This window comes from Megalopta genalis, chromosome 9 (assembly GCF_051020955.1).
Source record: "Megalopta genalis isolate 19385.01 chromosome 9, iyMegGena1_principal, whole genome shotgun sequence".
Classification (NCBI taxonomy): domain Eukaryota; kingdom Metazoa; phylum Arthropoda; class Insecta; order Hymenoptera; family Halictidae; genus Megalopta; species Megalopta genalis.
The window spans coordinates 15,831,736-15,847,130 of NC_135021.1; the positions used below are offsets into that span (position 1 = coordinate 15,831,736).

Sequence of the window (15,395 nt, forward strand, 5' to 3'; positions counted from 1 at the left end):
TTAACTGGTTGTTATATTTGCTGTTGCAAGTTAATTCTGTTAATTATGTCTGCGGAAAGAAATCTAATTAATACTCATAATCTTTCTCATATGTAATATTTAAAATTATTTTGCCTCTTGTATTTAGAGTATTAATTTCTACTCCATTCTTTAGGCAATTTTCAATTTCTTTAAAAGAAAATAGCTAACCATTTTTCAACCTCTGTTCACATACTATTTTTAACATTAGTATCTTATTGTTACTATATTACTAGGATCAAAACATTAACAATTTCTTCCTAAACATATGCAATAAGTAGGTATTCAATTCAGATGAACATATGTATTCTATTGCGTTTTGACGTATGATACATACATACTAATTTACAATATTCCATGGATTTAGTAGCAATATGGCGCCACGCAGAGATCACCGGTCTAACCAAAATTCGGTCAAATCATCAAAGAAAAACGTGAAGAAATGGTACGAAAACTATTTAGAATGGGAGAAACACGTTTCTTTATTTACAGACCCAAAGAAAATTTTCCTGATAGGAAGAGTGTTTATAATCCTGGAAATTGTTTTGAACATATTGGTTATCGAACGTGTACCATACACTGAAATTGATTGGAAAGCATATATGCAAGAGGTCGAGGGCTTTTTAAACGGCACAATGGATTACTCGAAACTGAAAGGTGATACTGGACCATTGGTTTATCCAGCAGGATTTGTTTACACATTTTCCGCGCTGTACTACATTACGGACCACGGAGTGAAGATCAAAATAGCACAGTACATCTTTGCAGGTCTTTACATAAGCCTACTTATGCTGGTCTTTCGCATTTATGCGAGGACAAAAAAAGTTCCTCCTTACGTTCTTATTATTATGTGTTGCACATCTTATCGTGTCCATTCTATATTTACTTTGAGACTTTTTAATGATCCAATTGCAATGTTTCTATTATTTGCGAGCTTAAACGCATTTCTAGATGATCGCTGGTACTTAGGAAGTGTTCTTTACAGCTTAGCTGTATCCATTAAAATGAATGTTTTATTATTTGCACCGGCTCTGTTGACTGCTTACTTGTGTAACTTAGGATTATTGAAAACAATAATCCATTTGTTCATTGCTGGCTCAATTCAGTTAATGTTAGGTCTTCCTTTTATAATCAACAATCCTTTAGCCTATATTAAAGGTTCATTCGATCTTGGAAGAGTTTTTGAATTTAAGTGGACTGTTAATTGGAGATTCTTGCCAGAACATGTTTTCATTCATCCGTATTTCCATGTATCATTGTTGGTATTGCACATATTGACTCTTATTTATTGTGCACCAAAATGGATAACATATATGAAATCGTATGCCAAATTAAAAGCGGTAGAAAAAAGTCTGCAGCCTCAATTAAAAAAGAAAGAAAAAGTGGATATGTCTGTTATGAGTCAACTATTCATTTTACCAATGTTTGCTGCCAATTTTATTGGTATTGCATTCAGTAGATCACTGCATTATCAATTTTATGTATGGTATTATCATACACTTCCTTATGTTGCATGGTGTACAAATTATAAGACTGTTGTAAAGTTGACCATTTTAGGTATCATAGAATTATGTTGGAACACTTATCCAAGCACAGTCTTTAGTAGTGTTTCATTACACATATGTCATCTAATGTTGTTTTATGGAGTTATTAAAGATAAATCTGGCCATGAGAAAGAGAAATAAAAATTTAGGGACCATGTTTGTGTACTATTTCTTATCCCCTACTCTTCCACATGATTATTTAATTTTTTAATGGATTCTGCGGCTGGAATGTTTTGTTACATCTATTTCTATGATGAAGAAATCATTTTTACATTTTATTTCATAAAAATGACAGAAAACAAAACTGTGTCATTGTATTTTATATAAGAAAGAATTGTAAGAGAAATGTGATTGATACAATAAGATTGTAAATACATCTATACAGGTCGAAGTAATTATCCGATGTTTTAATTATTATTTCCTTCCATTGATTAAAGTAACATTATTATCATACGTTTTTTATTATCACTTCGATTAAAATACAGTAATAGAGGAGCTGAAAAATTATTTTAAGAGTAAAGAAAAAGGTTCAAGAAATAGACTCCTGGATCTGTATCATATAAATACAGTTTATTTAATATTATAAATATAGAGAACAAATAATCCTCGTAATCCTATTTGATATTTCTCGTCGCTATCATCATAAGATCCAATGTAGAGTCTAAAACTTCTGAAAATTAAAAATGGTGCCATTTGCGGCAAGTGGCGCTTCCTGTGGCGAAATCTCGAAGTTCTGTTCAAGGTCCGTACAGCGCCAATTAGTAAATGGCAAAACGCTGAAACTGTGGGGATATAGAATAAATAATTTAATAGACTATAATATTTCCACTCAACACTTATAATCTTTTAGGTACTTAATATTTTAAAATTTTAATATTTTGATATGAAATTATCAGACTAGTCAATAAATTATTCCCGTTTCATACATACGTGTTCACTCTAAGAATATTTATTATAAATTGAATATTCGTTGGTATTCGTAAACTTAATCGATATTTAAAAATTGTTGATAAAACTTGTGTTGAAAACTGAAAGCTCTAATTTGGCTACCAGTTTCAGCGTTTTGTCACCTACTAATTGGCGCTGTACAGAACCTGGATAGAGCTTCGAGATTTCGCCACAAGAAGCGCCACTTAACCGCAAATAGCGCTACTTTTAATTTTCAGAAGTTTACGCTCTACGTTGAATTTTATGACGATAGAGCGACGAGAATTATCTATTCTCTACAGTTATAATAAAAAAATAGGATCCATAAGTATCCTATGTCTGTATTGTCGGAACGATTGAAGTGCAGAAACAATCTCTAAGCTACAAAATTTTTTATTTGAAATACTTTTATTAAACAATGATGTGGCTATTCGTTGATTTGTTCAAAAGTTCTTTTCTAGTTTCTTGTACATATTAAATTGTTACAAATGCTGAAATTTATAATTCATGTATTTTTCAATCATAAGGGAACTGAAAACACCAAAATATTCAGCACTCTTAGTAGAAATAAAGTATATAGAATATTTGCTTCGTGCTAATGTTCCTAAATTCATGAACGCTGGGCGCGACATCGAAATGGAACGGGGGGTCTAGGGATGCCCATAAAAGATTGATCTTTCAAAGATCGGCCCTAGATTGACATCCCTATGTAGGATCCACCAAACCCTAGATAGAAAAGCCCATAATTCTATACGAATCCTAAGTCTCTGGTAGCTATAACAAATATTCAATTTTCTTTATATTGCCATGATTACAGTAAATTCTCCCTAATTGACCTTCAGCTTGGAAACAAAAATGAACAATTTGGGAAGTGGGGGTGTTATTCGAGCCTTGCGGCTCGTTTTTATAGCCACCAATTATCAACAATTATAAAAACAAGCCGAGAGAATAATCGTATCTCCTCTTCCCAGATTGTCCATTTTCGTGCACAAGCTGAGGGTCAATTGGGGAGAATTTACTGTACGTAGTCTCTCACAGCGTAAAACCGGTGCAGAAAATTTCCCTGAACATTCTTGTGCCCTCGCATTATTTGTTGAGATTTGAAATTGCTAGAATTCATTCAATGTTCTATACATAAAATCTGCTCAAAAAACGTTTATCGCTACGTGGTGATAATGTTTCGTGGTCCACGATAGTCTAAAGTCATTTCAATAACAATAGAAGAAAGCTATTTTCGAAAAAAAACCATAATCAGACATTTTTCTAAAAAATGCGAACTATACAGCGCAGCATCGCCACGAATAGTTTGAGATTTCTGATCGAGTATTGGTCTCGACTGGTATTAGATTTTAATCGAAGTAACATTAAAAGAAGAAATAGTGATGGTCTCGGTTGCGAGCATGATTGAGCTACGCTCCTATTTTCATCGCAACGAAAGTAAGGCAAGTTTATATCTAATAGCTCAATTTTAGTTTCAGGTTTTTTCAACGACATTAGAGAGTATCAGCACTAGTAGGCTCTACGAAGTAGAGGAAGCAGAATCAAGTAAAAGTATTTCAAGATTGTGTTTTTGCTCTTTTATGTCGCTATAGAAGAGATATAGGATATTATATTCTTGCATAATATTATCCTTATTCTCACGTCTTTAAAGACGCTTTATAATGTCGAGCCCTTAATATATTGATGGCGACAGACGTTTCCGTTTCGCTGTTTCACTTTTAAAATACGTTCTATAAACGACTGGAATCTATGGAAACGGGTGCCGGATAATCGAAACTCTACTGTACGTCAAGTGTAACAAATCGTGACGATGTGGTTGCTATTATTTAATTAATATGTGAGTACTCTCTCTCTCTCCCTCTCTCTCTTTCTTCAGTATAATAAAATATCGTTTCCAATGTTTCAAATATTTTACAATTGAACGCGCACGACTAGGGCGTACACGTATAACGTACGCAGTATATTGTCATCGATTTAAGCACCTAACAACTTTTTTACAGAGTAGCCGGGTATCGCGTAAAAGAACAATAATAATAGTATTACTATCCCGATGACGACAATACTTTTTAAAATTGCCCATTTATAGTTGTGCCACACGATGTACTTGATAGACTTGAGGGGATTTAACAGCCACATGAAAGAGGCGTCGGGGCGGCTGCAACAGGCAAGAGATATTTCGATATATTGAATAAATGCTGTCATACTTTATCAACGACAAAATTGTTCGACCGATCGGAAGAACTCACTTCGGTTTATCGAGCGGATCCGGTTCGTTTCTACCATAACCAGCGGGATTTTGTTCAGCCTCCTCTTTGGTCAGCAAATGGATCTCCGCTTCCACCTTTCCCTGTTGAACATTCGCGATGAAAAACATCTAACCCTGGACGCGGCGTACGATGTGAAACCGATCTCCCAAAGAAATTGAACATGCCCGTACCGTTAATTCCATATTTTCGTTTTCCTTTTTCACGTAAAACGGCCACCAGCCTTTGATCCTCTTTTGCTTGAAAATGTTCACGGTCGGCACGGTTCCGTCGGTCTTCAACATGCTCAAAGTGCAAAGCTTGCTGTTCTTCGCGCCACGGGGAAATCTGTTCAAGTCGAGGGTGATAGCTCCTAGAAAATCGTCGGCCGAGAAGTGATCCGCGTCCCATACCTGTTAAACAAAGGAACGAGATCGTAAAATACCGTGGTAGCGCGGTTCTCGTTCTCGCGGAATTATTCTCCACGAAAATGACCTTGACATAACCTTGACATAACCTTGACATAACCTTGACATAACCTTGACATAACCTTGACATAACCTTGACATAACCTTGACATAACCTTGACATAACCTTGACATAACCTTGACATAACCTTGACATAACCTTGACATAACCTTGACATAACCTTGACATAACCTTGATTCTCCACGAAAATGGAGAATTTCGAAAGAGAAGATGCGATTGTTCGAGCCTCGTAGCTCGTTTTTGTAATCACGAATTGTCAACAGCTATAAAAACGAGCTACAAGGCTCTAATAATCTATAAAAATAATCATTTTCCCAAATTGTCCATTTTTGTGCACCATCTGGGCGCCAGTTAGGGAGACATTACTATATATACATATATTACTATTATATTATCCGTCATCGATGACGGTACTGTTATTCACCTGCAACTCCAACCGGGCTGGAATTTTGCACTCGGTCTCGTCCCAGCTGAACAAACTCTCCTTTCGATTAATGACGATCTTCTCCTCTGCCACGAGATAATCGAACGGATATATAAATCGCCAATTGAAATTCCCTTCTCCGGTCAAGGACCGATAATGAATATCGGTCGCTTGACAGTCCTCCGGTCCTTTCAGCCATCTGTCGAAACCGCGATTTTAAGATCAGCTGGCAGAATCGTATGTATCGCCGTGAATACCGATCGCCCGCCGAATTCCGCCGAAGCGGAATGAGAAAGCGAACGAGAGAACGAAACGAAAGTAAACGCTCAGTACCCCTTCACGTAAATGTCGCTCATCTTTTCGCCGGTGAAGAACGCGTCGTCTTCCAGCACGACGTCGTCGGTGTTCCAAATGACGATCCTGAGCTCGTAACTTTTCGGTTTCCTCGGCGATATGTCGATGGACGGTCCCGGGGAAGGCATGTCCATGGGGAACATGTCGACCCACATTTCCAGCTTTCCCTGTTCGATGCCGGGTTTCTCGGGGTTATAGAGGGGTCGCGTTTCGACGTGTTCGGGGACCAAGCTGCAGCCGATTCTTGGAAAAGCGTGCCACTGATGAAGCACCGCCAACGCGAGGTGCTCCTCGATTCCTGAAAAGAATAGAAGCAGCTGAAGTAGAAAGAGGACGAGACGGGCTATGCTCCTAATCGGAATTTCGATTATATAATAATAGAAATAATAGAATATAAATAAATAGCAGAATGATAGAATATTCTTCTGGAATATTAGAATATTGGAATATCGTTATACAGGATGTCCCAAAAATGGGAGATTCCTGAGGTCGAATTGTTTCAAATCAATGATTTCGATAATATAATTATCCGAATGGGAATTCTTGCCTCTCGAATATTTTGTTCGGATAATGATTATTTATTATTTCAACAAATTATTCCATCCACTTATTCAAACAATCTGTTCCATCGATTTATTCGATCAAATTATTCCATCTATTTATTCGAACAAGCTAATCTATTCTTTTGTTCGAACAAACTGTTCCGTTTATTTATTCGGGCATTGTACGATTATTCGAATCATAAAGCGGACATTTGTTAACTGTTCTTGTTTCTACATAGTTTTATGGGGATGTACAGGGTGTTCCAAAAATGTCTCGCAATCCAGAAATGGGAGATTCCTGAGGTCGAATTGTTTCAAATAAATTATTTCACTAACATAATTATCCGAATTCTTGCCTCTCGAATATCTTATTCGAATAATGATTATTCATTATTCCAACGAATTATTCCATCCACTACTTATTCAAACAATCTGTTCCATCGATTTATTCGATCAAATTATTCCATCTACTTATTCGAACAAGCTATTCCGTTTATTTATTCGAGCATTGTACGATTATTCGAATCATAAAGCGGACATTTGTTAACTGTTCTTGTTTCTACAAAGTTTTATGGGGATGTACAGGGTGTCCCAAAAACGTCTCGCAATCCACAAATGGGAGATTCCTGAGGTCACTTGAAGTAACTTATTTCTCAGCGAAAATGCAATCCGAGGCTTCGTTTAGTTATTCTATTTAGTTAGTTTAGTTTAATTATTCTAATCTAAGTTATTCCATAGACAGTTATATTTTGTTTTTGTTGTTATTTTTAGAATACGATTAATTTCCTATAGATTTCAGTTGTGTAACGAAGTTGTATAAGTCGGGAGTCGTCGAAATCCGAAAGGCAAGGATTAAGCGAGCAAACAGATAACAATAGAATAGAAGAGCGACAGCTGCGTAACCGACACGTTTTGTTAGCGGACATCGCCGTAGAATCCTCGTCACCTTTCGAATGAACGTAGTGCTCCATTTCCTCGTTCGTCAAAGAAAACGTTTTCCTGCCTATCGACACTCGGCCATGCGAGTACACGGGACCGTCGATTTTCCCATCTTTGCAGAGCTTGGACAAAATTTGGGTCGGCTTCGTCGCGTCCCTCCACTTGTTGTATCCGGACCTGAAACGCGTCGAATGGTGTTCGAGGAAATCCTCGAGAGAGAAGCGTGTCGAAACTTGAACGGAACGGAAGTTCCGAGTTCAACTTACTCGTCGTAGCGTTTCGGTAGGCCGCATGTGGCCCGATGCCTGCTGTAGAACCTATTTTCCAAGTCGATCTTCGTCTCGCCGATCATGTCGTCCGCACCGACCAGATCCCAGTCCAACACTTGAATGGTTAACAACGAATCCTGGGGGAAGGTCGCCTCTATTTCGAAACACCTTGGAAATTAAAGCGCGTGAAACTGCGTGATACTATGCGAACAATGTTACGCGTGTAGGTTCAACGCGTTAAACGTGTTAAACGTGTTAAACGTGCCCGCGGGCAAGAACCGGGCGCCGCGGAAACGTAGTGAATAGGTAAGTTTGTTTGCGTGGTTATGCAGTTGCGAGCTTATGAGACGGAAGTGCGAGAAGACGAAGAGTGCAAAGGAAAAGAGCAGGGCGAGATTTACATGTGACAAACATACGTGTGTAAATGGTACCATGGGGAAGGAAGTACAGGAGGAGAGAGAGAGAAAGAGAGAGAAAGAGAGAGAAAGAGAGAGGAAGAGAGAGAAAGAGAGAAAAAGAGAGAGGGAGAAAAAAAGGAACGGGTGTTGAGGACCAAAGAGACTGAAACGAACCGAATAGACCGTGCAATGAAGATGAAATGGGAGGTGGTAGTTACGTTACGACAAACATACATATGTAAATGGTACCATGGGGAAGGAAGTACAGGAGGAGAGAGAGAGAGAAAGAGAGAGAAAGAGAGAGAAAGAGAGAGGAAGAGAGAGAAAGAGAGAAAAAGAGAGAGGGAGAAAAGAAGGAACGGGTGTTGAGGACCAAAGAGACTGAAACGAACCGAATAGACCGTGCAATGAAGACGAAATGGGAGGTGGTAGTTACGTTATGACAAACATACATGTGTAAATGGTACCATGGGGAAGGAAGTAAAGGAGGAGAGAAAGAGAGAAAGAGAGGAAGGGAGAAAAAAGGAACGGGTGTTGAGGACCAAAGAGACTGAAACGAACCGAATAGACCGTGCAATGAAGACGAAATGGGAGGTGGTAGTTACGTTATGACAAACATACATATGTAAATGGTACCATGGGGAAGGAAGTAAAGGAGGAGAGAAAGAGAGAAAGACAAGTAGTAGTAGACAAGGATTAAGTAAATAAATAAATAATAAATAGTTACGAGCTCTACGCGTACGTACTTGCCGAAGACAGGATTGAGCTGTTTCGACACGTAATTTTCCTTGTCGCTGATCCTCTTGTTGCCCAAATGCAAAACTACGTACGGGTCCGCTTTGCCGTTCAAGTCGCAGGGATGCAGGTCGTTCGCTTTCACGATGTACACCCGTACCAGTACGTGAATCGGTTCGTTCGACGGTACACCTTGGAAGAAGCCATACTGCGGGTCGAAGCCCATGATCGTATGATCTATCAGATCTTTAGGGAGGGGCCACTTGTAGACCTTTAGGGCGCCTTTGAAGCTGCCGACGATTCTAGACTCGTCTTCGGGCTCGTCCCCGGTCTTCTTGCCCCGGTACAGCTCGAACGTGTGCAGCCATTCCTTGAACTGCTCGAATTCCGGCTGGGCTTCCAATTCGTTCGGATAGATTTTCAATAGTGCTGTTCGCGGGAACCGAGCCCGAGAGGAGGCGTGCTTCGGGCTAACCTTCGACGCGAATCTCGCCGCGTTCGCGGCCGATTTCATTCCGAAAAGCTTCTTCGAGCCGCCGACTCCGCTCGGACTCTTCTCACCCGAGAGGTTTCCCGGTGGTTGATTATAGCTCTCCTCCAAGTACATCGAAACAGTGCCGTTCAACGGTGCTTGGAACATCGTTTTCTCCTTGCGGAGTTCCTTGTTCTCTTCGATCATCACTTCCACGGAGGCGAAATATTTCGTCCACCAATCCTGGCAGCCGTCGCCGTCTTCGAACGAAGCGTCGAAATCACCTGCGAGGATCGAGTCGATTTTACCAATTCGATACATTACAATGCGATCTACGATCGTAGTTCTGCCGATTCAATTACATTGTAATCCAATTGCGTAATTGAAGCAATGGGTTTACAGTAATGCCTCTCTAACTGACGCTCAGATTGTGCACATAAAATGGACAATTTGGGAAGAGTAGATTATATTATATATATATATATATATATACTATTATGATTATATTATTATATATATTATTATACATTATTATTATTATTATATATATATTCGAATCTTGCAGCTCGTTCTTATAATTGTTGACAAAATGGGTAACTATACAAACGAGTTGCAAGGCTCGAATAATGGTATCTTCTCTTCCCAAATTGTCCATTTTTGTGCAGAATCTGAGCGTCAATTAGGGTGACGCTGCGCCTTCGTTTTAATAGTTGCCGATTGTCGACAACTATAAAAATGAAGGCGCGAGGTTCGAAGAATCGTATCTCCTCTTCCCCAAATTGTCCATCTTTGTTTAAAAACTGAAGGACAATTGAGGAGAATTTACTGTACTCGGATAGTTAGAGATTAGCAAACGAAACCAGAAATCATAATTTTTGTAAAATTATATTCATAAAAGTGTGAATATAGATAAACTAACGAAATATAATGTTTTTGTAAGATAATATTTATATGTAAGATCATTTTATTGTACCATGTAAGACACTCAACACAGACAGTAATTTTAGGGAGACAGTAATGTCTCCCTAACTGACGCTCAGATTGTGCACAAAAATGGACAATTTGGGAAGAGGAGATACGATTATTCGAGTCTTGTAGCTCGTTTTTATAATTGTTGACAATTCGTAACTATAAAGACAAACCGCAAGGCTCGAATAAGCCTCTTCCCAAATTGTCCATTTTTGTGGACAATCCGAGCGTCAATTAGAGAGACATTACTGTACTTTGCGATTCGATTCAATGGCGATGAGTTACGAATTACAATGTAATTGAATTACTTTCGAGTTTGATTCGATCGCGATATCAATTACGAATTACAATGTGTTCGAGTCACTTCGTAATTATAATAAAATTATAATTATAATAATTAACCCTTTCCTTACGGCAGCCCGCTCCGCTGGAGTGATACCAGTGAACAGGGCACCGCGCCGTGAAGCGTGCACTTTGCGCGCCGGTTGTCTTCGATGTTCGGACTTACGTCTTTCAACACCACTTTGCGATTGTCTTGTATGTACACTTTTTTAAGAGCTACGTAACAACTGTTTCATCGTGTTATATGAAAAACATGAAAATGAATATTATATATTAATGTAATTGAAAATATAAAAATCTAAAATAATTTTTCTGGCTTATAGCATTTTCATTTTATATGACAGAGTGCATTTTGTGCAGATGAAATTGAGCCTTGTGACCTCGCGCGACAGTTACACTTTTAACAATTTTGTCAATCTAAACTTTCTTAACACAAAAATTATTTTAGAACGTGATATAACAAATTTTAGCGGTGTCTCAGAGTCACCACTCGAGTGCAAAGGGTTAAGTTATCTACATATTTAGAAATTTTGCTATTGTTACAAGTAAGGCATTTGGACCTATTTCAGGTAGTTAGATCATCAAATTATAATTCTTAGTAATTTCATTCAGTATGGTAAATTCTAAAACAATGGTCAACGCAGAGACCTGCATTACAATTTTTGCATTCGTATCAAACAACGCACCTTCTATTTCGGTTTTTTTCTAACTGGTACACAGAGCGAAGAAAAATGTCGCTCTATGAACCCTTTGCGCTCGAAGCCATTTTAACCGTAAATCTAAAATTATTCTTCTGATTTATAGCATCTCCATTTTATATGACAAAGTGCACTTTGTGCATACGAAATTGAGCCTTGTTAATATAAAAATTATCTTGGAACGTGAATTAAGAATTTTAGCGGTGTCTCAGAGTCACCGCTCGAGTGCAAAGGGTTAACAGATCGTCGCGCGAACGCCGATTATAGTCGGCACCCGTAACGAAAGAGTTAATAAAATCCCGAAGTAATTCAATTTTAATCCAGCACAACTCTTCCTACGATAGTATTATGCTCGCTCGCCCATCAGCTCTATCTCGCCGTGACTCACCCGTACTTCCATCGTAAACCAAACTGTGCTTTTTCCTTATATTTTGCTCGGTTTTCTCCCGTTTCGTTGGCCAGTCTTGCTCCAAGCCCAGAACGATGGTTGTGTCGCCGCAAACGAACTCGAGATCGGCCAGGGACTCCAACAAAGACGTCTGTTGCAACCTCGTTTTCGACGTGTCGAAACCTGCTTGGACGAACGGGACGAATTGTACGGAGAATTCGGTGAATACAGTAAATTCTCCGTAATTAACGCTCGGATTGTGCACAAGAATGGTTAAACTTGTAAAGAGGAGATCAGAGTATGCAGAGAAACACGTTTTATAGTTGTTGACAAACGGCGGCTGCAATGACGAAACTGCAAGGCTCGAATCATCGCATCTCCTCTTCTCAAATTGTCCATTTTTTAAGAGCGTCGATTAGGGAGTATTGGATTATTTTCTCTCTTTTAATACTCAGAAATTTTTCCTTCTAGCATATAAGTTACAAAAACGAATCGACGCCGAGAGTCTCGCCAGAGTACCATTAGATAAACAATGATTTCATATGTATATAGAACAGAGTGCTCTTTGTCTTTAGGTGACGTTTTTGGTTTCGTCTTTGTGAACAGTCTTCAGTCTCCTGGAGCAATCAGGAGAGTAAAGACGGTCCTTCCTCGTACATCAAATTAATAAACTAAAAGGGATAAGTTTAATTCGCTGCGTTTTACTTTTATTTATCTACCCATTTCCAATAGGGAGAATTTAGTGCATTACGGATCGTCCTCTCACCCGCGTACTGTTGCAGCTGATACAAATTCTTTTTTCTGTCCTCGGCCTCCCTCGCCCGTTTCGTCAGCGGACAATACATGTACTTGTGAATCGAGTTGATGGTGTGCGTGCCGACGAGCGTGTACCGGCCGAAACTTCGACAGTCGACTGCCCTGATGGTCAACGGTGGCCGATAAAGCTCCTGTTCCGGTAGCTCCAGTTCCATGAACTTGACCGGCGTACCAAAATTCGGATTCTTCTTCGCGTTCGCTATAACGGACGAATAGAGAATGTGTCCGGCGCATTCGACGTCCACGCGTGGCTTGTCCACGGTCAACAGGTGTATCCTTTTCAAATCTCTCAGCCCCCAGAACAATACTTCGATCCTGGAACAGAGAAGGAAACCTCGAAATTCGTCGCAACGAAATAGTAATAATGTTTAACCCCTTGCCGTACTTTGACGAGTCCGAGTCGTCATGAAAATTTCTATTATTAACTCATCGAGTATAGATGTTATTTTGTCCTTTAAAATTGTAATAAAATTCTATTCTTTGGTCGTCAATATTTAAGCATTCAAGTAAATTCAGGTGCACAATAAGCATTAATTTCTTTTTCTTTCTAAGAAATTATTAGAATCGAAAAATTTTGAATCGCAGTAACTGCGAGGAAAATGGCATGTCAAGGGGTTAATATCTGATCGACGGGGGGCAAGTCCCTGCGTTACAAAAGTGCCACAGTTAGTCGCACAAGTAGCAAATTAAGCGAAATAAAGAAAAAAGAGAGGAAAAGATACAATAGATGACGCAAAAAGAAAGATAAAGTCAGTGCTCAAAGGGAAGATCGAACTGCGATGATAACAGATATTTCGAAAGAGGTGTACGGGCGGCAAAAAAAGTCTAATAAGTGGCAATACTGCTTGGAAATTAAGAGATGATTTGGACAGTTATGGTAGACATAAAGCGTTCGGCGAGTTTCAGGAAGGGTGTGAAAATGTCTTCTGATATTACGCATGAGAGCGTAGAAATACAGTAATTTCTCCCGGAAATGCCAAATTTCGGGTTGCTGTGAATTTCTCTACGTTAGTCCTACGCCTACGTAATTTATTGTTACGTCGACGCTAAGGGTATCGGAGTTTTGCCGAATTGCCTTCGAATAGTGGCACGTGGTCTCCGAATTGTCTTCGAATCGTGGCAAAAAATTAGAAATACAAAAGTTAAGTCACCGTTTTTATTCTAGCACTACTATACAGGGTGTCCCAAAATTATAGTATCTCGGAGAAATGAGGGATTCCTAAGCTGATTTGAAGCAACTTTTTCCTTTACAAAAATTGTCTTCGAGGCATCGTTAACGAATTATTCATACAAAAACACTGACCAATGAGGGGGCAAGTTCGCTCGGCGCTAGGCGACCGGGCCAATGAGCGGAACCGAGCTCCGTGCGCTCGTTGGCTCGGCCGCCGCGCGCCAGCCAAGCTCGCCTCTCATTGGTCACTGTTTTTCGTTAATAACTCGTAAACGAAGCCGCGGATTGCAATTTCGCTAAGGAAAAAGTTACTTCAAATGATCTCAGGAACCCCTCATTTCCCGGAAGTACCATAATTTTGGGACATCCATCATATCAATGCATACCGGCATGCTGCCCGCTGCCTTTTTTGCCGCCTGCCCCGAGTTTCTATAAAAACGAGTCGCGAGAGGCTCGAAGAATCGTGCCTTAGCGCGACTTAGTATTCTCAGATCTGCGCGTTTCGATTCCGACTTCCAAATGATCCCAAATATCTTGGAAAAATTACAGTAGAGCTTTTCTATCGCAACAACTTTCTCGGCTTACCGATATTTCGCTAGAGTCGGTCTTATGCCGACGGGTACCGGAAGAATAGGTCCTTGATCTTGACCGGTGTTCGCAACAGCAACAGCCGTAACGGCAGCAGGGGCAGCCGCGGCAGTGGAGGAAGTTGCAGTGGTTGCAGCAGTGACTGGAACGGTGGCACGCGTTTGACCCGTTCCTTTCTCCTTCGGATCCGGTAGGGTCGGGAACCCGTAATCTTTCGTCGACGGGTGTTCGAGCAATTCGAAGACAGCGAGCAGCTCTCCGGCTCTGGCCGCACCCCTGGTCACGTCGTGCCATTCCAAGGACGGAGGAAACTCCGGCGGCGAGTAACTCTCGAACGCGAGTTTCACGTGAGGTCTCGCTACCGCTCGTCCTATGTACTCCGATTTCCCCTGGAACCAACAGCCGTTTTCCCTTGAAATTTCCCTCGAACTTTCAAACGGATTACCCACGAATTCTTCCGTTAAGTAAACAGTGACGAAACAAAAGTGCGTTCGAATCGTTCGATTCGGTTTCTTTTTTTTTCCTTTGTTGCGGTTCCAGTGCAGGAATTTTTGGGGGTGTCGGTTTTTGTGTAATTTGCAAGCCGTAATTCATCGATCTTTTACTTATCTTTCACGCGACGGACTCGTCATGCTAACTACACCCGTTTCGTTGAATCGTGGAAGCGTGTTTCTCTGCATGCTCGTATACTTGTGTATCTTTTACAGTTGTGTACGGGTGCTACCTACGAGGGTCGAGTGTTGTTGCGAGTAGTCGAATGGCAAATTGTGTCGTTCGATGCTGTACAAGTATTGTATGTCGTGTTCTATGTCATCGTATGTCATCGTATGTCGTCGTATGACATCGTATGTCGTCGTATGACATCGTATGTTGTATGTCGTCATATGTCTTCGTATGTTTTATGTCATCGTATGTCGTCGTTCGACGTCACGTCATCGCATGACGCATGATATCGTATATTGTATGTCGTCGCATGTCGTCATATGTCGTCGTATGTCGTCGTATGTCATCGTATGACATGCTATGATGTCGTATGTCGTCGTATGTCGTCGTATGTCGTCGTATGACG

General features: G+C 40.0%; 2 protein-coding genes across 5 annotated transcripts in view; one reads left to right on the top strand and one right to left on the bottom strand.

Moving 5' to 3' along the window:
• The first annotated feature begins 44 nt into the window (after positions 1 to 44).
• On the top strand, positions 45 to 1,957 carry Alg3 (Alg3, alpha-1,3- mannosyltransferase). Of its 2 annotated transcripts, none has more exons than XM_033487220.2 (2): positions 45 to 295; positions 386 to 1,957. In XM_033487220.2, exon 2 carries the CDS (start codon positions 393 to 395, stop codon positions 1,701 to 1,703), a length of 1,311 nt encoding a protein of 436 aa, XP_033343111.1. In that variant the 5' UTR covers positions 45 to 295; positions 386 to 392; the 3' UTR covers positions 1,704 to 1,957. The 2 variants fall into 2 exon arrangements, with proteins under 2 accessions (XP_033343111.1, XP_076380515.1); XM_076524400.1 differs by lacking the exon at positions 45 to 295 and having other exon boundaries at positions 384 to 463; positions 535 to 1,957.
• Positions 1,958 to 2,866: 909 nt separating this feature from the next.
• LOC117217344 (otoferlin) overlaps positions 2,867 to 15,395 on the bottom strand; it is a 37,157-nt gene continuing 24,628 nt past the window's right edge. For 2 of the 3 annotated variants that reach the window (XM_076524392.1, XM_033464881.2), the window contains exons 17-27: positions 14,324 to 14,715; positions 12,518 to 12,882; positions 11,752 to 11,934; positions 8,894 to 9,638; positions 7,747 to 7,917; positions 7,488 to 7,657; positions 5,979 to 6,297; positions 5,646 to 5,844; positions 4,927 to 5,145; positions 4,736 to 4,836; positions 2,867 to 4,644 (exon numbers count right to left, since the gene is read on the bottom strand). In XM_076524392.1, coding sequence (XP_076380507.1) covers positions 4,464 to 4,644; positions 4,736 to 4,836; positions 4,927 to 5,145; positions 5,646 to 5,844; positions 5,979 to 6,297; positions 7,488 to 7,657; positions 7,747 to 7,917; positions 8,894 to 9,638; positions 11,752 to 11,934; positions 12,518 to 12,882; positions 14,324 to 14,715 — 3,045 coding nt within the window. In that variant the 3' untranslated portion in view covers positions 2,867 to 4,463. Of the gene's footprint in view, positions 4,645 to 4,735; positions 4,837 to 4,926; positions 5,146 to 5,645; positions 5,845 to 5,978; positions 6,298 to 7,487; positions 7,658 to 7,746; positions 7,918 to 8,893; positions 9,639 to 11,751; positions 11,935 to 12,517; positions 12,883 to 14,323; positions 14,716 to 15,395 lie in introns of those variants that run through there. The other variant, XR_013034054.1, reaches the window with a different exon arrangement.

Excerpts from the sequence above, each read along its gene's own strand:
- Alg3 (XM_033487220.2), top strand. The coding sequence starts at position 393 with ATGGCGCCACGCAGAGATCACCGGTCTAACCAAAATTCGGTCAAATCA.